Raw genomic sequence first — 22,061 nt, forward strand, 5'->3', positions numbered from 1 at the left:
TGTGTATTATTTTTCTTTCTATATTTAATCCTCATAAGGATTTTATACTACCCATTCTAGAGATTAAGAACCTAAAATGTGGAGAAGTTAGGTAATTCACTCAAGCTTTAAAAATGTCCGTTTGAACCCTCAATTCTATGCTAAACCTTTCATATAAATAAATGTTTGTTAATGTGTACATATATACATATATATGCATATGTATGTTTTTTCATTAAAAAATTGATAATAACTTACTTTTTCATCAGTAATCTCTGTATCTTGAATATGTTTTCATGTCAATAAATAATATACAAATAACAGATACCAAAATATTAATTACAACTACTTACAAATAGTAGAAAGCTATATGATAGTTTGTTTTTTGCATTTTTTCTGCATTTTCAGTGTTTTTTGGTATTTTGCAGATAGGGCAGAAACAATGGTAAGGGAGAGAATAGTGATATTAGTGAAGGAAAGTTCATGTATTAGAAACCCATATGATGATACTTTTGATTGACAGCTATGGAGTAATAAGATATACCTAGTTTAAATGAGGTGAGTAATGGACTATATAGAATATATCCTGTTCGAATAAAAAACTGAGTACAAACTGTAATAGTGAGTATACACACGTTCATACATACATACATTCAGCCAATGTGCTTTATTTTGTGCTAGTATATACAGTGATGAGCAAAAGTATATCATCCATTTTGTCATGGGGCTGTAATGTGCTATAGAAATTGATCAAATCACATAAATGTTTATAAAATTACAAACCAATATAAGCAGTATGAAGGAAAGGAACTGGGAACTACAACATATAGCATATAATGAAGGAATTGACCTAAATGATCAGAGAAGGCTTTTTTAAAGAAGTGACGGTGAAGCTAAGATCTGACAGGTGCATTTCATGCAGGGATAGCATGATAAAGGACAGAAATGTAAAGACCTGACAGAAGCAGAAGAATTTAAAAAGGTGGCAGGAATACACAGAAGAACTGTACAAGAAAGATCTTAATCACACAGATAGCCACGATGCTGTGGTCACTCACCCACCTACAGTCTAAAATCCTAGAGTCTGAAGTCAAGTTAGCCATAGGAAGCATTGCCACAAACAAGGCTAGTGGGGTAATGGAGTTCCAGCTGAGCTACTCAGATCCTAAAAGATTATAGTGTTAAAGTGCTCCAGCCAATATAAGGACTGGAAAAGGTCAGTTTTCATTCTGATCCCAAAGAAGGACAGTGCCAAAGAATGTGCAAGCTACCATACAGTTGTGGTCATTTCACATACTAGTATGGTTATGCTTAAAATCCAAGCTAGGCTTCAGCAGTACATGAACCAGGAACTTCCAGATGTCCAAGCTGAGTTTAGAAAAGGGAGAGGAACCATAGATGAAATTGCCATCATTGATAGGATCATAAAGCAAAGGGAATTCCAGAAAAACATCTAATTCTGCTTCACTGACTACACTAAAACCTTTGACTGTGTGGATCATGACAACTATGGAAAATTCTTAGAGATGGTAATACCAGACCACCTTACCTGTCTCCTGAGAAATCTGTATGCAGGTCAAGAAGCAACAGTTAGAACCTTATATGGAATGATGGACTGGTTCAAAATTGGGAAAGGAGTACAAGTGAAAGGAGTACAAGAAGACTGCATATTGTACTCTGTTCATTTAACTTCTGTGCAGAGTACTTCATTTAGAATGCCGGCCTGAGTGAAAGGAGTACAAGAAGACTGCATATTGTACTCTGTTCATTTAACTTCTGTGCAGAGTACTTCATTTAGAATGCCGGCCTGAGTGAGTTACAAGCTGGAATCAAGATTGCCAGGAGAAATATCAACAACCTCAGTTAATACAGATGATGCCACCCTAATGGCAAAAAGTGAGGAGGAACTAAAGAGCCTCTTGATGAGGGTGAAAGAGGGCAGTGAAAAAGCTGCCTTAAAATTCAACATTCCAAAAACTAAGATCATGGCATCTGGTCCCATCACTTCATGGCAAATAGATGGGGGGAAAGTGGAAGCACTGACAGATTTTATTTTCTTGGGCTCCAAAATCACTGTGAACAGTGACTGCAACCATGAAATTAAAAAACGCTTTCTCTGTGCAAGGAAAGCTATAGTGAGCCTAGGCCACATATTACAAAGCAGAGACATCTCTTGGCTGACAAAGGTCCGTATAATCGAAGTTAGGGTTTTTCCAGTAGTCATGTATGGATGTGAGAGTTGGACCATGAAGAAGGCTGCACTTTGAAGAATTGATGCCTTCGAATTGTGGTGCTGGGGAAGTCTCTTGAGAGTCTCTTAGACTGCAAGGAGATCAAACCAGTCAATCCTAAAGGAAATCACCCCTGAATATTCATTGGAAGGACTGTTGCTGAAGCTGAAGCTCCAATATTTTGGCCACCTGATGCAAAGAGTGGACTCATTGGAAAAGACCCTGATGCTGGGAAAGATTGAAGGCAAAAGGAGAAGAGCGCAGCAGAGGATGAGGTGGTTAGATAGCATCACCGACTCAGTGGACATGAATCTGAGTAAACTCTGAGAGGTAGTGAAAGACAGGGAAGCCTGGTGTGCTGCAGTCCAGTGGGTCACAAAGAGACAGACGGAACTTAGCTACTGAACAACAGCAGAGTAAACACAGATAAATAAGGAAACCATTACCACAGTCCAAGGTAGAAAGGATTGTAACTTGGACTGGAAGGATGGCAGGGAGATGATGAGATCGTCAGTGTTACAGCTATGTGTGAGCTAAAAGGCTTCCCTGATAGCTCAGTTGATAAAGAATCTGCCTACAATGCAGGAGACACTGGTTCAATTCCTGTGTCGGGAAAATCTGCTGGAGTAGGGATAGGCTACCCATTCCAGTATTCTTGGGCTTCCCTTATGGCTCAACTGGTAAAGAATCCACCTGCAATGCAGGAGACCTGGGTCCAGTCCCTGGGTTGGGAAGATCCCCTGGAGAAGGGAAAGGCTACCCACTCCAGTATTCTGGCCTGGAGAATTCCAAGGACCGTGTAGTCCATAGCGAGCTAAAGTTGGTAGAATATTGGTTGATGAGTTAAATATGGGGCATGAAAGAGCTCTCAGGAAGTTTTCTAGGCTTCTGCCTTGCAAGTCTACATGCATATTTGGTGCTGTTCACTCAAAGGGGGAAATTCTCTAAGGAACTTGAGAGTCAAATGGGGGTCTTAGGGAAGTAAAGTTTGAGGTACACTTAAAATATTTAAGTAGAGATATTGAACAGATAATGACTTATGGGTAGAATTTAGAGATTTGTGCTTAGAATTAAAATTTTAGAATTATTACAGTACAGATAGTAATTGAAGCATGAGTGTTTATGTTTTAATATTTGTGAGGAGAAGAGTATATAGATTAAGAAAAGAAGGTTGTCCGAAACTAAACTTTGAACCTACAGAACAAACTGAGAAGTACCCAGAGGAATAAACATGTGAAAGTCATTTAAAGATTTTTCAAGGAGGAAGTCATGCTGTTGAATACTTGAATGAAAGAGACACAAACTCAGTGTCCAACTTTAAAGTTGGTAATGGGGGACAGGTGGTGCCTAGAGCAAAGAGGCAGGTTACATGTGTTGAAGAGGAGTAGAGACAGTGGGTCCAGCCAACTTCTTCAGAAAGTTTGGCTTAGAAGACAGCAATTGAGAGGAAAATGTGGGATCATGCGATAATCTTTTCTTTTTAAAGATGAGAGAAGTGAGTATTTAAATGAAAATGGGAATGATCTGGTAAAGCGGAAGAATTTTAATATCTAGGAGAGCAAAGTATGGATAGTTGACAGTGTGTGATGATTGTGAAAAAGCCAAAGGAATGGGATCCTTTTATACAGGTGTAGGATATCTGTTGTTAAAGTAGACAACTAAAGGATCTGGGTACAGTTGTGTATAGAGTTAGTTTAGAGGCTAAAGTTGAGGAATTTTCTGTGGTATAAATTATTTTAATTTTCTTTGTAATATAAAACAGTAGCATCTCTAGTGGAGAATGTCCACTTTGAGGAGTGTGTGCAAGGTGTAAAAATTAATTGTGAGAAAAGTGAATGAATTCAGTTATCTTGATTACTTGGTATTTATTTCTGTGAAGTAAGAAATAAACCTCTGTCTTTAGTTAGTAAATTAGTATTGATACTATTATTTTCTTTTTTTTTATACTATTATTTTCATGATATAAAAATTTAATGTTGGTATCTACATAATACTGTTATTCATCAGTTTGTTAAAATAATTTTTTAGGCTCTTAAATTATCCATTGTTCCATTCCTGTTGTTGTTGTTGTTTAGTTGCTAAGTCATATCCAACTGTTTTGCAGCCACATGGACTGTAGCCCAACCAGGCTTTGTCCATGGGATTTCCCAGACAAGAATACTGGAATGGGTTGCCATTCTTTATTCAGTGGGTCTTCCCGATGCAGGGATCAAACTTCCATCTCCTACACTGGCAGGCAGATTCTTAACTACCGGACCGCGAAGGCAGTCCCAAGCTGGGCAGCATTTTGATACAAAACGAACTCTTCCTTTACCTGACAGAATCCCAGTCTCTCAAGAGCCTCAGTACATCATGTTCCTAATATCTTTTGTTGTTGTTGTTTAGTCACTAAGTCATGTCCAACTCTTTGTGACTCCATGGACTGTAGGTTGCCAGGCTCCTCTGTCCATGGGATTTTCCAGGCCAGAATACTGTAGTTGGTTGCCATTTGTTTCTCCGGGGGCTCTTCTGGACCCAGGGGTCAAACTCCCGTCTTCTGCTTTGGCAGGTGGCTTCTTTGCATCCAAACCACCAGGGAAGCCCATTCCATTCATACAAATAGACAATTCTTATAGAAATGATCTTTAGTAATCTGTCTTATTTTAATTTTGATAGTGTATCATTCCCAGAAGATCTAGTAAAAATTACACTCTATATGCAAGCATTTTCAACTTTTATTTAATCTGTTAATGACATTACTTTTCTTCTGTGTATCTTTTAGGATTTTTTCTGTGAATTTAGTGAACAATCACCTTGTGTTCTTTCGAGATCTCTATTACAAGTAAGTTCCACTTATTATCAAAATAGTTCTTTAAACAGCAAATAATGTGTATTGACATTGTTTTATTTATTATGGAATAAAAGGTGGATGCTTCTAAAGGGTATTCCATGGTTAGTGTTATATTTTTGGAATAGAAGTATTGAGTTACAGTGTTAGACATTCATTAAGATCATAGTCTGGGCCAGAAAACAAAACTTAGTGAGTAAAAAAAAAAATTGAAATCATAGAAAGTATGCTCTCTGACTATTTTGGAATTAAACTAGTAATCAGTAACACATGTATCTGGAAAATTTTCCAAATGTTTGAAAATTAACACATTTCTAAAGAACCTGTGAGTCAAAGAGGAAGTGTTGATGGTAATTAGAAATTATTTTGAACTGAATGAAAATGAAAATATATCAGATTTTGTGGGATACAGTTAAAGCAGTACTTAGAGAGTATAGAACTAGATGTTTATATGAAAGAAAGGTCAGAAATTATAATTTAAGCTTCTACTTTAATATAGAAAAAGAAGAGCAAATCAAACTAGAAACAAGCAGAAGGAAATAAAGAGCAGAAATGTATAAAATGGGAAAGAGACAAATAAGAGAAAATCATTACAGCCAAGAGCTGGTTCTAAAATTGATGAATCTCTATCAAAACAGACCAAGAATAAAAAAAGATACAGATAAATAATATTAGGAATTATTATATATCCTAAACAAATTAAAAGGATAATATAGAATATTCTAAATAACTCTATATCCTAAATGAAAAACTTAAGTGAAATGGACCAGTTCAGTGAGGGACACTACCAGCACCCCTTCAAGAAGTAGACAATTTGAATAATCCTGTATCAATCTGAGAAATTGTGTTCATAGTTAAAAGTTTTTAAACAAAACTCCAGGCCACTTCTACACACAGGTTCTTCCAGAAAATAGAGGAGGCAAGAACACATCATATGAGGCCTGCATTGCCTCAATACCAAAACCAGACAAAGACATTTCAGGCTTAGAAAACTATAGACCCATATCCCTTAAAAACATAAGAATAAAAGTATTACCAGATCAAATCTACCAATATATAAAAAAAGAAAATACATTATAATCAAGTGCATTTTATCACAGGAATGCAAGCTTGGCTCAATGTTTAAAGTATAATTTACCATATAATATAAAGTCTCAATAGATTCAGGAAATCTATTTGATAGAATCAGCATCCATTCATGATGTTGCAAAACTCGCAGCAAACTAGGAAGAGAACTTCTTTAATTTGATAAAGAGCATGTGCAAAAAACTTAGAGCTAACATCACACTTAATGATGAAAGAGTAAATTTTTTTTCTCATTTGGGAAGAAAGCAAGGATGTCCAGTCTCATCACTCCACTTTTACTCAGTGTGGTACTGGAAGGCTTAGCCAATGAAAAAAGGCATGAAAAGAAATAAAAGACATACAGTTGAGAAAGTAAGAAATAATATTTCTTTATAGACAACATGATTATCTATGTAGAGTACCAAGGAATCTGCAAAGAAGTTCCTAGACCTGATAGATGAGTTTGACAAAATCACAGGATATACCACCAATGTACAGAAAGCAGTTGTATTTCTATATACTTGCAATGAACAATGCAAACCAAAAACTTTAAAGCAGTACTATTTACATTCAGCATCAAGAATGAAGTACGTAGAGGTAAGTGCAGCACCTGTTTGGAGAACCTGTATACTAAAAAACTGCAAAGTAATAATAAAAGACATCAAAGGAGGCTTAAATAAATAGGTGTCCTGTTTGTGAGTTGGAAGAATTGATGTTTTTTTAAGATGTCAGTTCTCCCCCCAAATTAATCTACAGATTCAAAGCAGTCTCAAAATTATAGCAGAAGTTTTTGTAGATGTCAACAAACTACTTCTGAAATTTATATGGAAAGGCAAAGGAACTAGTACAGCCAAAACAAATTATTATTACTGTATTTTCAATTGAATGAAAATATATCAGACTTCGTGGGATTTATTATTGTAAATAACAATGTATTTTAATTTAATAATTCATTATTTTAGATATATTTCTTTCAGTTTCAGAAAGTTTTTATGTATTCCAAAGTTTTTATTTGAGATAGGTTATCAACTGGCTTGATATTAATAACCATTAAATATTTCATAATTTATGAAACCTTTTCTTGTATGTTGGCTCATTTGACATATTCAGACATGTCATTTCATTTTTCACTAGTTCAATATTACTACCCTTGACTTGAAAGATTTTTTTCCTGCACATTTCTTCTCCTGCATCAAAATACTCTTAAATAGGGATTAAGTAGTACCCGTCATGGAAGCAGTGATTTATAAAAATTTTCTACCAGCTTTTTACATTTTAATGTCTTGTATTCTGTGACATTTAAAAGAAGTATGCTTATGTCACAGTAATGAAAAATACATGTACAATATGTCAAAATTGTGACAGCATTACTAATATATATAACATTTGTTTTAAGACCACTTTCCTGGTGGATAACAAAAAGGTCTTTGGAATTCATCTCATGCAAGACATGGTGAAAGATGCTCTTCGGTCTTTTGTCAGTCCTCCGGTGCTCTCCCCAAAGTAAGTATCATAAGATACTGTATAGCCTGTATGTTTCTTAAAAGCCCAAATTCTCTGTGCTCCTTTATGGCAAAGATATAAAAACTGTTGGATTCAAGTCTCCATGTAAAAAAAATAACTCTTATCGTTAAAATTAATTGATTTCTGCCACATATTATTTAAATGTAAATTGAGGTTGTCTGAAGTTGATACTGGGTCCAGTATGAGAAGAAAAGCTTACAAGGACTTGTCAGAAATTCAGCAAGTTGTATTAACCCTTATTGTGTGCAAAGCACTGTGCTAAGTAGACACTTTGGGAAATAATTATAAAAAGATAAGATTTCCTCTCGATAATCTTGAGTCTAGATAGAAATAGAAAATGCTGATAATTGATCCTTAATTATATTCTGGTAGAGTCATTTCCCCAAAATTATGCTGCCATAAAAAGCTGGAAAGGATCATTTGAATTGGCCTTTTGGAAAAGAACGCCAATTTTTATTGACCTTTCCCTTGAGAAAAGAAGAAAGGAGATGTTATTTCTTAGGAAAGAAACCAGCATTTGTTAAGATATAGTGTATGAAATCACATATTTTAAAGAAAGTTAGTGGTTCAGCATTCTATTCGTTGAATAAATCATGCCGCATTTCATGTAAAACTCTGGTAGCGTCCTGTCTTAGGTTGGTTCTCCAGAAGCTGATCCTGACACAAAGATTCATGCCAGTGTAATTTAGAAAGTAATTCCAGGAGAGCTTTCAGGTTTGTAGGTAGGTGGGACATGAAAAGGAAGAAAGCCACGTAGTGGTGTGCTTCACAGTTGGTTGTTGCTGTTCAGTCACGGAGTCTGTTTGACTCTTCGCGACACGATGGACTGTAGCACGCCTAGCTCCTCTACCCTCCATTATCTCTCGGAGTTTGCTCAGATTCATGTCCATTGAATCAGTGATGCTATCTAACCATCTCATCCTTTGCCGTCCCCTTCTCCCTTTGCCTTCAGCCTTTCCCAGCATCAGGGTCTTTTCCAGTGAGGCAGCTCTTCGCATCAAGTGGCCAAAGTATTAGAGCTTCAGTTTCAGCAGCAGTCCTTCCAGTGCATATTCAGAGTTGATTTCCATAAGGATTGACAACTTTTATCTCCTTGCAGTCCAAGGGACTCTCAGGAGTCTTCTCCAGCACCACAATTGAAAGCATCAGACTTCTTTATGGTCCAGTTCTCACATCTGTATATGACTACTGGTAAAAAAAAACCATAGCTTCGATTATATGGACCTTTGTCAGCAAGTGATATGTCTGCTTTTTAGTGCGCCGTCTAGGTTTTTCATAGCTTTCTCTTACAAGGATCATGCGTCTATTCATTTCATGGCTGTCGCCGTTGGCAGTGATTTTGGAGCCCAAGAAAATCGGTCACTGTTTCCACTCTTCCTCCTTTTATTTGCCATGAAGTGATGGGACTGGACGCCATGATCTTAGGTTTTTAATGTTGAGTTTTACACCAGCCTTTTCACTCTCCTCTTGCACTTTCATCCAGAGGCTCTTTAGTTTCTCTTCACTTTCTACCATTTAAGTGATATTACCTGCATATTTGAGGTTGTTGATATTTCTCCCAGCAATCTTGATACCAGTTTTATGATTTATCCAGCCCAGTGAAGTACTCTGCATATAAGTTAAATAAGTAGGGTGACCCTGTACGACCTTGTACTTCTTTTCCAATTTTGAACCAGTCCGTTGTTCCTTGTTTGGTTTTAACTGTTGCTTTTTGACCCTCATACTGGTTTCTCAGGAGACAGGTAAGGTGGTCTGGTATCCCCATCTCTTTAAGAATTTTCCACAGTTTATTGTTATCCACACAGTCAAAGGTTTTAGTGTAATCAATAAAGAAAAAGTAGTTGTTGTTCTGGAGTCTCCTTGCTTTCTTTATGATCCTACAAATGTTGGCAATATAATCTCTAGTTCCTCTGCTTTTTCTAAACCCAGCTTGTATGTGTAGAAGTTCTCAGTTCATGTACTGCTGAAGCCTCCTAGCTTGAAGGATTTTAAGCATTACCTTGCTAGCATGTGAAATGAATGCAATACATTTCACATGCTAGCAAGTATGTGAAAGTACAGTACAGTACAGTAGTGTGAACATTCTTTGGCATTGCCCTTCTTTAGGATTGGAATGAAAACCAACTTTTCCAATCCTGTGACCACTGCTGAGTTTTCCAAATTTGCTGATATATTGAGTGCCTCACTTTGACAGCATCATTTTTTAGGATTTTAAATAACTTAACTGGAACTCATTTTGATGACCATCATCATGGTTATCTTTGTGTATAAGATATATACATATATGATTTTATATATATATGGGATTACCTTAAACAGTCTATTTTTTATCATGAATGTTTAATTATTTTTAATGGATTTTTTAAATCAAAAGTTTAATTTTAAAATGTATTTATAATTTTTCTACTCAAAAGTAATCATAACTTTATATCTCAAAGTACATAGTTCTTTTTAATGGCTGCCAAATGTTTCATAATAGGCATGTGTTTTATAGAGTGAGATTACTGGGTGGGGGGGACATGTATAATTTTAATTTTGATATATATATATTAGATTGTATTCTGAAAGATTTAACAATTTATATTTCTACTGGGAATATAAGAGAGTACAATTTTCCTTTATCCTGACCAGCAGTAGTAGGTGTTATCATTCTTTAATTTCTTCCAGTGTGTGTCAATGAGAAGTGATATCTCATTGTCAGTTTAATTTGAGCACTTAATATGATGTTCATTGGACATTTGGAATGGTTTTTCTGTGAATTGTCTTTCTTTTATCCTTTACCCATGGACTTTTATTAAATGGTTTACTTTTTCAGAAAGTTTGTAACAAATCCTTGTGTATTATGAAAGGTTAATCCTTTGTGATAGACATTGAAGATTTTTTCCTTAATCTTTTGTCACATCAAAATGTGTAAAATGCTGTTTGAATTTTGATAAGAATTACATTGAATCTGTACATCACTTTAAGTAGTTTGGCTATTTTAACTATTAATTCTTCCAGTTCATGTGCCTAGAATACCTTTCCATTTATTTTTATCTTCTTCAGTGTCTTTTATCAATACCTTATAGCTTTCAGTGTGCAGGTCTTTCACCTCCTTGGTTGAATTTATTCCTAGATATTTTACTCTATTTAATGCTACTGTAAATGGAATCATTTTCTTAGTTTCTCTTTCTGATAGTTCAGTGTGAGTTTTGTATATTGAGTTTGTATCCTGCAACTTTACAGAATTCTTGTGTTAGTTCTAACAGGTTTTTTTTTTTGTAGAATCTTTAGAGTTTTCAAATGTAATATGGTGTGCTTTGCATATAGAGGTCATTAAAAATTATTTTTAAATTTCTGTGATTAAATGTATCATATATTTAGAATATGAATTGACAGACACCTGTACCACCATCCATTTTAAGCAAAGTTTTTATTAATTTTGTTTTTATAAATTCTATTACTGATAAGGTCATTGGTAAAATTAAGTATTTCATAACCACTCAATGTATTACTCAATGTATGAAGTACTCATATATTACACCCAATGTATGAATTATTGATACATTATTACACTCATACAAACACAGTATATGAAGTAGTAAATTTTATTAATTCCCTTATTTGGTATCTAATGTTGTCAGACACCTTTCTGCGTTCTAGAGAAAAGGACACAGCTGGTGACAAGGAGCTTACCTTCTAATGGGAAAGACTAAATTGTGAACAAATATATAATGTCAGGTCATAAGTACTGTATAGAAAGATAAAAGATGAGATGGTTCTCATAAATGGGATAGTTGTGAAAAGGCTCTTGGAAGTGGTGATATATGTGAATATACTGAGAATGAGCTACACAAAATCAAAGGATGAAGCTTCCTGATAGTAAACAATAACTGCAAGGTCTCAGGAGTAAGGCTGAGCTTTAGGCATCAAGGAGGCATCAAGCCTTTAATGGATTTAGGCATCAAGCTTTAATGGATTCATTTACTAGAGATACATGTAAGGTAGCAGTTCTCAACTGTTTTTTGTCTTTACATTCTTAAAAGAGTTAAGGACCCAAATAGCTTTTGTTTATATGGATCCTATTTATTGATACCTACTATTTTAGAAACTAAAACAATACTTTAAAAATGTTTATTCTTTTTGAAAAACAGTAAACTCATTACATGTTAATAAACATATATAACATTTATAAATCACATATTGACAAATATTTTATGGGAAATAACTTTTTAATTAAAATTAATGAGAAAAGTGGAATTGTTTTATATTTTTGCAAGTATCTTTCAAGTCTGTCTTAGTAGAATATTAACTGAATTATTTTAACCTGCTTCTGTTTTCAGTCTGTTGTAGTACTGCTTGCCATGTAGCCTCCAGAAAAGCCATTGTACACTTATGAGAGAATGAGTGCTTTTGGGAAATAACATGTTAATATTATTATGAAAGTAGTTTTAACCTTGTGTTCCCCTCAAAAGCATCTCACCAGGGAAACCTAGGCTACATTGAGAACTGATGACTATAATTTCAAATTCCCCTCCCTCACCCCATCCTTCCTTTACAATCTGGTCCTAGAGGTGACCACTACATTACAGTTTATGTGTCTCACTTTTATGAATACTTGTACACTTTACCCAAATATATGTGTCCATAAATAACATCAGCTTATTTTATGGTTTTAAACTCCACATAAACTTTGTCACAGTGTGTATGTCTGTATAGATATAGATACATATATATCCTTTTGCAACATGACTTTTTCCTTCAACATTAAAATGTTGAAATTGACCAAGTTTATCCAACAAATTTATTTTATTTGTTAAAATCCATACTTTGTACTGAAGTTTATTTTGTTGATTCTCTGCAGTTGAAAATTTACCTTATTTCTAATTTATCACCATTGAAATCAGTGCTGTAGTAAACATCTTTGAATTATGACTCCTTTTGCACATAAAAAATAAAATTAATTGATTATCATAGGCAAATGCATATTCAGCTTTACTAGTTTTGTGAAATTGCTTTCAAAAATAATTCAATGAATTATGTATGCCAGCCAACAGTGTATAAGGATTCCAGGTACCCCATAGTCTAGTCATTATCAGACTTTTTAATTTTTGACAATAAAATATATGTGAAATGTGTCTACATCTTAATTTGCGTTTTGTCTTCTCTATTTAATAATCTTTAACACTTAGATTCCACATTGTCGCGCTTACTATTGTCCATTTAGATTTAATTATACAGTATGATCCTCATTATTTGCAGATTTTATATTTGTTAATATGCCTACTTGCTAGAATATATTTGTTAACCTTTAAATCATTACTCACTCTGCTCTTGCCATCTTCATGGACATGTGCAAAGTAGCAAAATATTCAAGTCACGCAACACTGAAGTCAAACAAGACAACTGTCTACCTTCTCGTGCGTTATAGTGTAAACTCTATTTGCCCCTGTTTTTATGCTTTTTGTTGGTGATTTTGTAGTTTCATGGCCTCTGAGTTGCAGTGATATGCTGTTTAGTGTTCCTGGCACAAGAAGGCTATGGTGTGCCTTACAGAAAGATTGTGTGTTAAATAAGATTTGCTCAGGCATAAGTTCTTTGCTAATCAATCAGCAGTGTACTTTCTATATAGTGTCTTTAAAAAGAAACACACATAAACCAATGTTAAACATTGATCACTTGATTAAAACCTTGGGACCAGAGGCTGGAGGAACCTAATCCTGTATTTTGTCCTAACAGCAGTGTTTCAGTATTCTCTATTTCAGCATCCACAGCAAGTTTATAGAACATAATTAACACAAATACTGAGAATCAACTGTGTGTATAGCAGAGTTTATTACAAGGTAGTCATCTGTTTCTTGTTTGTTCTTTTAAAAGAGCTCTTTTGCGTACTCTGTCTTGTAGATTTTTTCCTCTGTATTCCTCATGACATCTCTCTTATTTTTGCTGTGTTGTAAGAAAGTTATTCTCTTGATCCTCAAGGCTATTGTGAGCATCCTTTCACATACTAACTTTTTTAACTTGAAAAATCCTAATTTTTCAGATCCGGAAAGTCCGCTTTTTTAAAGTACTTTATTTTTGTCATCTTAAGCAATTTTCTTACCTTGAATCTTCCAGCACTTCTCTTTTGCTGCCACCTGTTTCAGGTGTCCTGCCTTTTCTTTCTTCTGGCTGCTGCCTGCTCTGTCATTTTCTATCACATGATCATGATTCTGTTTTATTCTGAGGTTCTGGTCAGATTGCTCAGTTATGGCAAAAACTTAGGAATAGCAAATTGTCAGCTCCTTTCTGTTCACCAAGAAAAGTGTTTACTTCTTCCTGTCTCCTTAGGAGCAAAGGCTTCTGTCCTCCTACCTCAGGAAAAGGGGAAAAAAAACACTTTCCATCTCTTCAGCTCTTGTATTTTCTCCAGGGCCAGGCAGGTAACAGATCCTCCAAGACTAAATAGGAAAGCCTTTCTCAGTTGAGTGATGCTTTTAACCGAGAGAAGGAGCACCACAAGGATGCTGGTTTGTGAGGATAGACAATGAGGTGCTGGCAGGATGTCTAGGTGATGATTTGGGCCAGTGATTGGAAATGTAGGTATATCTTGAAAACAGTCAGATTCTATACAGTATTTTTTAAATAATTACTATTGTAAGTACAGTTCACAAGGGTACCACCTGTAGGAAAATAACGAATATTAGAGTAGGATTAGAAAAAGTAGAGCTTTAGAATTTTCCCTCTTTGTTGATCTTATTGGATCCAGCACTTAATTGTCCAAGTACAGAACTAAAGGAATTGGAAATATTGTACATTTATTATGTGGATAACAAATAGTGAAATACTTCCTAAATTTAATGCTAGCACTCTTCAACTTCATGATATATTTGTGTCCATTTTCTCATTTTTCCACCTTCCCTATGTGTTGGTAGCACCTACAGTGCTTCTTTTTGTAGGCGAAATAAATTTAATTTGAATAACAAGAGTATTATCTTACAGGTGCTGCCTATATAATAATCACCAGGCTAAGGACTGTATTGACTCTTTTGTTACTCACTGTGTTCGGGTAAGAGCTACAGTTTGGATCATTGTGGTGGATACTTAAAAATTGTGGCATGCAGAATCTTCAGTAGCATTAATTTGTGCTGTTTTTTCATCTAATATTTCTTATTCATTTTCCCTGAATAAGTAGGAAATTGTTGTCTCCTCTTAAACTCAAAGCGGATAGCTTCATAACCTGTAGTCTTCCTCTGAGATTGTTAGATACCGAGGCACCTTCTGATGCCCTCTCACCATACCCTTGTGGACAACAGAAACAGAATTAGCTATGACCCCCCATCTAAAAAGTTTACTTTTCTTTTTTAAAAAGGACATAAAAACTCTTCTTACTTTTGACCTTATAAATAACGAATATGGGTAACATCCCCAGGCGTTTATGTTTATACTGCTTTAATGAGCAGGATTATGTACTGTGCTTAGCCGCTCAGATGTGCCCAACTCTTTGTGACCCATGGACTGTAGCCCATCAGGCTCTTCTGTACATGGGGTTTCTCCAGGCAAGAACACTGGAGCGGGTTGCCATGCCCTCCTCCAGGGTATCTTCCCAATCCAGGGATGGAACCCAGGTCTCCCACATTGCAGGCCTGTGCTTTACTGTCTAAGCTACCAAGGAAGCCCAAGAATATTGGAGTGGGTAGCCTCTTCCTTCTACAGGGAATCTTCCCACCCAGGAATCAGACCAAGGTCTCCTGCATTGCAGATGGATTCTTTACCAGCTGAACTACCCAGGAGCAGGACTATAGTAAAATTAAAATTATTAATTTTAGATGAGATTGTGAACTTTTTTCAAATCTCAAATAACTTGAAAAAAATTAAAGCTTCATTGTTGATCAAATTCATTATAAATAATTCTTAATTATAAGCTTTTTATAGATCTTTTTTGCCCAATTCTATTTACCAAATGTGTGTTTGTGTATAAAGAGGAAGTGGGATAAGACAGCATGGTATGATGCAAGGAAAATCAATAAAGACCAGATTTTATTTTTATTAACTACCATTTTATCATTATCAGGCAGATCACTTTACTTTTTTATAAACTTGCCAATCTTTAAAAAATGAAATGTTAATACTGCTTTGATACCTCTTATAGGCTACTTATTGATTAAATGAGATGATAGCTGTTGAAGTATACAAATGTAATATCATTACTATCCTTAGAGAATCTTAAAATGCATATTTCTTAAATCAGAGCATTCCTGTCTGTTGTCTGATTCATAAACTGTTACAGTATTTTATATGAGAATACCGAATAGATAAAAACAGTGATAAAGAACCTTAGTGAACAAGTGTTGGTCACACAATCGTGTCTGACTCTTTGCGACCCCATGAACTGTAGCCCACAAGGCTTGTCTGTCCATGGAATTCTCCAGGCAAGAATACTGCAGTGGATTGCCATTCCCTCCTCCAAGGGATCTTCTCAACCCAGGGATTGAACACAGGTTTCCTGCATTGCGGGCAGTTCTGTACTGTGGTTTTCTGGGTTTTAGCCATTACCTAATTATTAGGCATTCTGGTATATTTAAAGCAGCACACAGAAGTGTCCGGCTTGAACAGTAGCTTTTAGCTTGAAACAAGCAGAAAAGAAACTGCTCTTGAATATGTGGAAACATATCTAAAGATTGAAGGAATTATTTTTGCCATAGGGGAGCAAGTTTTGTAAACAACAACTTTCCTCTGGCTATTAATAATTTCTAGTATTGAGTTCCTTTAAAAGAAACACCTTTGTAATAAGTACGTATAGGCATTATTGTTATATACAACATTTTTTCCCTTAAACCTGATTTTGAAAATTTGGAATGTGAATTTTCTTTAGTATCAGCAGATTTCATATTGACAGTTAACAAATTATACTGTTAACAAATACAGTTAACAATTGTATTGTGTATTACAGCCATTCTGTAGTCTTATTCAGATCCATGGACATAACAGGGCTCGGCAGAGAGATAAACTCGGTCATATTCTTGAGGAATTTGCTACCTTGCAGGATGAGGTAAGAGCCAAAAAGAAGCCCTCCCTTCCGAAATAAGCAACCTTGACTAGATTTTTAGAAACAATTCTTTAGAACAATAATTTGACTACTTAATTTTTTAATATGGTGAATTTTCTTTTCCATTGAAGTGTAACAGTTACATATACCAAAGAAATGTTTACAGAAAGAAATAGAACAGTAATCTAAATCAAAAACATCTTAAATTATTATTTTATAATTAATGAATTATAAAATAGGTGTAGAGCTATAGATGTAATTAGAGTAAGTTTACATTGTAATAAAAATATATTAGTCTTCATTTAAATGTGAGCAACAGCAACATTGATAATGTAACTAAAGATCTGAAGCCAGTTATTTTTATACTGTAAAGTCTTTTTAATCTAGGAAGTATTTAGATAAATATTATCCTTTCAGAAATGAAAGGTTTGAATGTAGATCTAACCAAAGGTGCATTTGAAAGTATGAATTCTTTAAATGGTGCGAGTTACATTATCTGCTTATGTGCTATTTTTAGCTGTTACATTTTTTGTAATTCTTTCATTACCTTGTCAAGTTGATATTAATGACATTTTGTTGTGATAGGCAGAGAAGGTTGATGCAGCCCTTCATACTATGCTGTTGAAACAGGAGCCCCACAGGCAGCATTTGGCCTGTTTAGGTACCTGGGTCCTTTACCATAACCTTCGGATTATGATACAGTATCTCCTAAGTGGCTTCGAATTGGAGCTCTACAGCATGCACGAGTATTATTACATATATTGGTAAGAGAATGATTGGAGTTAAAATTGATGGTGGGTGGGATAGATAAGATCTGTGAGAGTATCTGTAGAGTGTAATTTTAGAGGTTTTTTAAATTTACTGTATTTGAGTTTTACTTGTGGGACAGTTGAAGAATATCTATTGAAAATTAGAGCTAGATCATCTTAAAAATTTTGTCTTAATAGTGTACAAATACATTTTTTATGCCATTTGAATTGTTATTTTAAAATTACTAATAAAAGTAAATTGATTAATGAACTTTTATCTGTTTCCAAAGAGAAAAATTAACATACATTTTGCCCCGACATCAGTGACGCTAGGTACTAGCTGTGGAATGTACTTAATTAAAGTTCAAAATATGAACCAGATCTTCCTTCTGAGAAGAAATTATGGCTAAGATTATCATTGGGAGTATAACTGTTGCAAACTGGCCCTGAGGATTTGTCTCAGTAGCTTTGAAGAAGTTTATAAGAGGTAATCTTCAGCAGAGTAGTTCTTTACTTTCACTTGGGGATGAGATATATCTAGTAAGAGGATGCTTGAGAGTATTTTAGACATGAAAAACCTGCCACAGAATAAAGTAAGAAAATTAAGATCTAAAATGAATTCAGCTGTCTTGCATCTTTTTTTTAGTCTAGCAAAGTATAGTAATTTAGTTGTAATTTAAAATAGAAATGACCTATTGTTACCCATCACAGCTAAGTTTAGTATATTATTAGATCTAATTATAGTTATTCTTTTCAATTCATTTTTAAATTATTTAACTTAAAATTAAAAATATTGTGTATTCCCTGAAGTCACTGCTGTGGAGGCTCGAAAATAATTATTTTCCACACCATTAACAGCATCCATGTTAGAGATGGGAATACCAGAACACCTTACCTGCCTCCTGAGAAACCTGTGTGCAGGTCAAGAAGCAACAGTTAGAACCAGACATGGAACAATAGACTGGTTCCAAATTGGGGAAGGAATACATCAAGGCTGTATATTGTCACCCTGTTTATTTAACTGTATGCAGAGTACATCATGCGAAATGCCAGACTGGATAAATTACAAGCTGGAATCCAGGTGGCCGAGAGATATCAATAATCTCAGATATGCAGATGATACCACCCTAATGACAGAAAGTGGAGGAGGAACTAAAGAGCCTCTTGATGAGGGTGAAAAAGGAGAGTGAAAAACCTGGCTTAAAACTCAACATTAGAAAAATGAAGATCTTGAGAGCTGGTCCCATCACTTCATGGATTACAGATGGGGGAAAAAAATGGAAACAATGGCACTTTTCTTTCTTGGGCTCTAAAATCACTGAGGATGGTGACTGCAGCCAAAAAATTAAAAGATGCTTGCTTCTTTTAAAAAAAGCTATGACAAATCTAGACAGCATATTAAAAAGCAGAGACATCCCTTTGCTGACAGAGGCGTGTAGAATCAAAGTTATGGTTTTTCCAGTAGTCATGTACAGATACGAGAGTTGGACCATAAAGAAGGCTGAAGAGCTGAAGAATTGATGCTTTCGAACTGTGGTGTTGGGAAAGACTCTTGAGAATCCCTTGGACTGCAGGGAGATAAATCCAGTCAATCCTAAAGGAAATCAACCCTGAATATTCATTGGAAGGACTGATGCTGAAACTAAAGCTCCAATGCTTTGGCCACCTGATGAAAAGAGCTGACTCACTGGAAAACTTTGATACTGGGAAAGATTGAGGGAAAGAGAAGAAGGGGACAACAGAGAATGAGATGGTTGGATAGCATCACCAAATCAATGGACATGAGTTTGAGCAAACTCCGTGAGATAGTGAAGGACAGAGTAGCCTGGTGTGCTGCAGTCCATGGTGTCTCAAAGAGTTGAACAGAACTTACCAAATGAACAACAGCAGCATTGAACTTTACTTTCACCACCTGCACATCCACAACTGAGCATTGTTTCAGCATCAGAAAGTAATTCCAGTGCTGTAAAGAACAATATTGCATAGGAACCAGGAATGTTAGGTCCATGAATTAAAGTAATTGGAAGTGGTCATGCAGGAGATGTCAAGAGTGAACATCGACATCTTAGAGATCAGTAAACTAAAATGGATGGGAATGGATGAGTTTAATTCAGAGGACCATTATATCTACTACTATGGGCAAGAACCCCTTGGAAGAATTGGAGTAGCCCTCACAGTCAATAAGAGTCCAAAATAGAGTACTTGGGTGCAGTCTCAAAAACGACAGGATGATTTCAGTTCATTTCCAAGGCAAACCATTCAACATCACAGTAATCCAAGTCTATGCCCCAACCACTAATGCCAAAGAAGCTAAAATTGAACAATTCTATAAAAACCTACAAGACCTTGTAGAACTAATTCCATAATAGATAGATAAATAAATGTCCTTTTCATATAGGGCATTGGAATGCAAAAGTAGGAAGTCAAGAGATAACTGGAGTAAGAGGCAGTTTTGGCCTTGGAGTACAAATGAAGCAGGGCAAAGGCTAACAGTTTTGTCAAGAGAACACACTGCTCATGGGAAGCACCCTCTTCCAACAGCACAAGAGATACACATGGACATCACCAGATAGTCAGTACTGAAATCAGATTGATTATATTCTTAGCAGCTGAAGATTAGAAAGTTCTATACAGTCAACAAAAACAAGACCTGTAGCTGACTGGGGTGAAGATCATGAGCTGCTTATTACAAAATTCAGACTCAAATTGAAGAAAGTAGGGAAAACCACTAGACCATTCAGGTATGACCTAAATCAGTGCTTTATGGTTATACAGTGGAGGTAACAAATAGATTCAGGGAATTAGATCTGGTCGACAGAGTGCCTGAAGAATTGTGGATGGTGGTTCATAGCATTGTACAGTAGGTGGTGACCAAAACCATCCCAAAGAAAAAGAAATGTAAGAAGGCAGAGTGATTGTCTGAGGAGACTTTACAAATAGCTGAGGAAAGAAGAGAAGTGAAAAGCAAAAGAGAAAGACATACCCAGCTGAATACAAATTTCCAGAGAGTAGCAAGGAGAGATAAGAAAGCCTTCCTAAGTGACCAATGCAAAGAAATAAAGGAAAACAATAGAGTGGAAAAGATTAGGGATCTCTTCAAGAAAATTGGAGATATCAAGGGGACGTTTCATGCAAAGATGGGCACAGTAAAGGTCAGACACAGTAAGTAACTAACAGAAGCAGAAGACACTAAGAAGAGGTGGCAAGAATATATGGAAGAACTATACCAAAAAAGATCTTAATGACCTAGATAACCATGATAGTGTGGTCACTCACCTAGAGCCATATATCCTGGACTGTGAAATCACGTGGGCCTTAGGAAGCATTACTACAAACAAAGCTGCTGGAGGTAATAAAATTCCAGATAATCTTTTTAAAATTCTAAAAGATATTGCTGTTCAAGTGCCTCACTCAGTGTTAGCAAATTTGGAAAACTTAGCAGTGGCCAAAGGACTAGAAAAGCTCAATAGTTCTTCCAATCCCAAAGAAGGGCAATGCCAAAGAACGTTCAAACTACCATACAATTGCACTCATTTTACATGCTAGCAAGGTGATGCTCAAATCCTTCAAGCCAGGCTTCAGCAGTACCTGAACTGAGAACTTTTAAATGTACAAGCTAGATTTTGAAGAGGTAGCAGCACCAAAGACCAAATTGCCAAGATTTGTTGGGTGATGGAAAAAGCAAAAGAATTCCAGAAAAACAACTATGCTTCATTCATTATGCTAAAGCCTTTCATTGTGTGAATCACAACAAACTGGAAAATTCATAAACAGGTGGGACTACCTTACCTATCTCCTGAGAACCCTGTATGCAGTCAAAAAGCAACAATTAGAACCAGACAAGGAACAATGGACTGATTCAAAATTGGAAAAGGAGAATGTCAAGACTGTATACTGTCACCCTGCTAATTTAATTTATATGCAGAGTGAATCAAGTGAAATGCCCGGCTGGATGAATCACAAGCTGGAATTAAGATTGCTAGGAGAAGTGTCTGCAGATGATACCACTCTAATGGCAAAAAGTGAAGAGGAACTAAAGAGCCTCTTGATGAAGGTGAAAAAGGAGAGTGAAAAAGCTGCCTTAAAACTCAGCATTCAAAAAACTAAGATCATGGCATCCGGTCCTGTTACTTCATGGCTAAAGAAGGGGAAAACGTGAAAACAGGGACAGATTTTATTTTCCTGGGCTCCAAACTCACTGAGGATGGTGACTACAGCCATGAAATTTGAAGATGCTTTCTCCTTGGAAGGAAAGCTACGACAAACCTAGACAACATATTAAAAACCAGAGACATCACTTTGCCAACAAAGGTCCGTATAGTCAAAGCTATGGTTTTTCCAGTAGTCACGTATGAATCTCAGAGTTGGACATCCATAAAGAACGCAGACCACAAGCGAACGATGCTGGAAAATACTCTTGAGACTCCCTTGGACTGCAAGGAGATAAATCCAGTCAATCCTAAAGGAAATCAACCCTGAATATTTATTGGAAGGATTGATACTGAAACTGAAGCTTCAGTATTTTGGCCACTTGATGCCAAGAGCTGACTCATTGGAAAGACCCTGATGCTGGGAAAGATGGAGAGCAGGAGGAAAAAGAGGTGATGGAGGATGACATGGTTAGATAGCATCACTGACTCAATGGACAGGTGTTTAAGCAAACCGTGGGAGATAGTGAA

The 22,061-nt window shown here is 35.7% G+C and overlaps 1 protein-coding gene across 7 annotated transcripts in view; it reads left to right on the forward strand.

Annotated features, from left to right (window-relative positions):
- NAA35 (N-alpha-acetyltransferase 35, NatC auxiliary subunit) overlaps positions 1-22,061 on the forward strand; it is an 89,736-nt gene that overhangs the window by 57,669 nt on the left and 10,006 nt on the right. For 6 of the 7 annotated variants that reach the window (XM_006066836.3, XM_006066834.3, XM_006066835.3 and 3 more), the window contains 5 exons: positions 4,972-5,031; positions 7,499-7,605; positions 14,587-14,653; positions 16,538-16,636; positions 17,219-17,397. In XM_006066836.3, the coding sequence (XP_006066898.2) occupies positions 4,972-5,031; positions 7,499-7,605; positions 14,587-14,653; positions 16,538-16,636; positions 17,219-17,397 (512 nt within the window). The remainder of the gene's footprint in view (positions 1-4,971; positions 5,032-7,498; positions 7,606-14,586; positions 14,654-16,537; positions 16,637-17,218; positions 17,398-22,061) is intronic. The other variant, XM_044940244.1, reaches the window with a different exon arrangement.

The sequence above is a fragment of the Bubalus bubalis genome, chromosome 3, assembly GCF_019923935.1.
Source record: "Bubalus bubalis isolate 160015118507 breed Murrah chromosome 3, NDDB_SH_1, whole genome shotgun sequence".
Classification (NCBI taxonomy): Eukaryota; Metazoa; Chordata; class Mammalia; order Artiodactyla; family Bovidae; genus Bubalus; species Bubalus bubalis.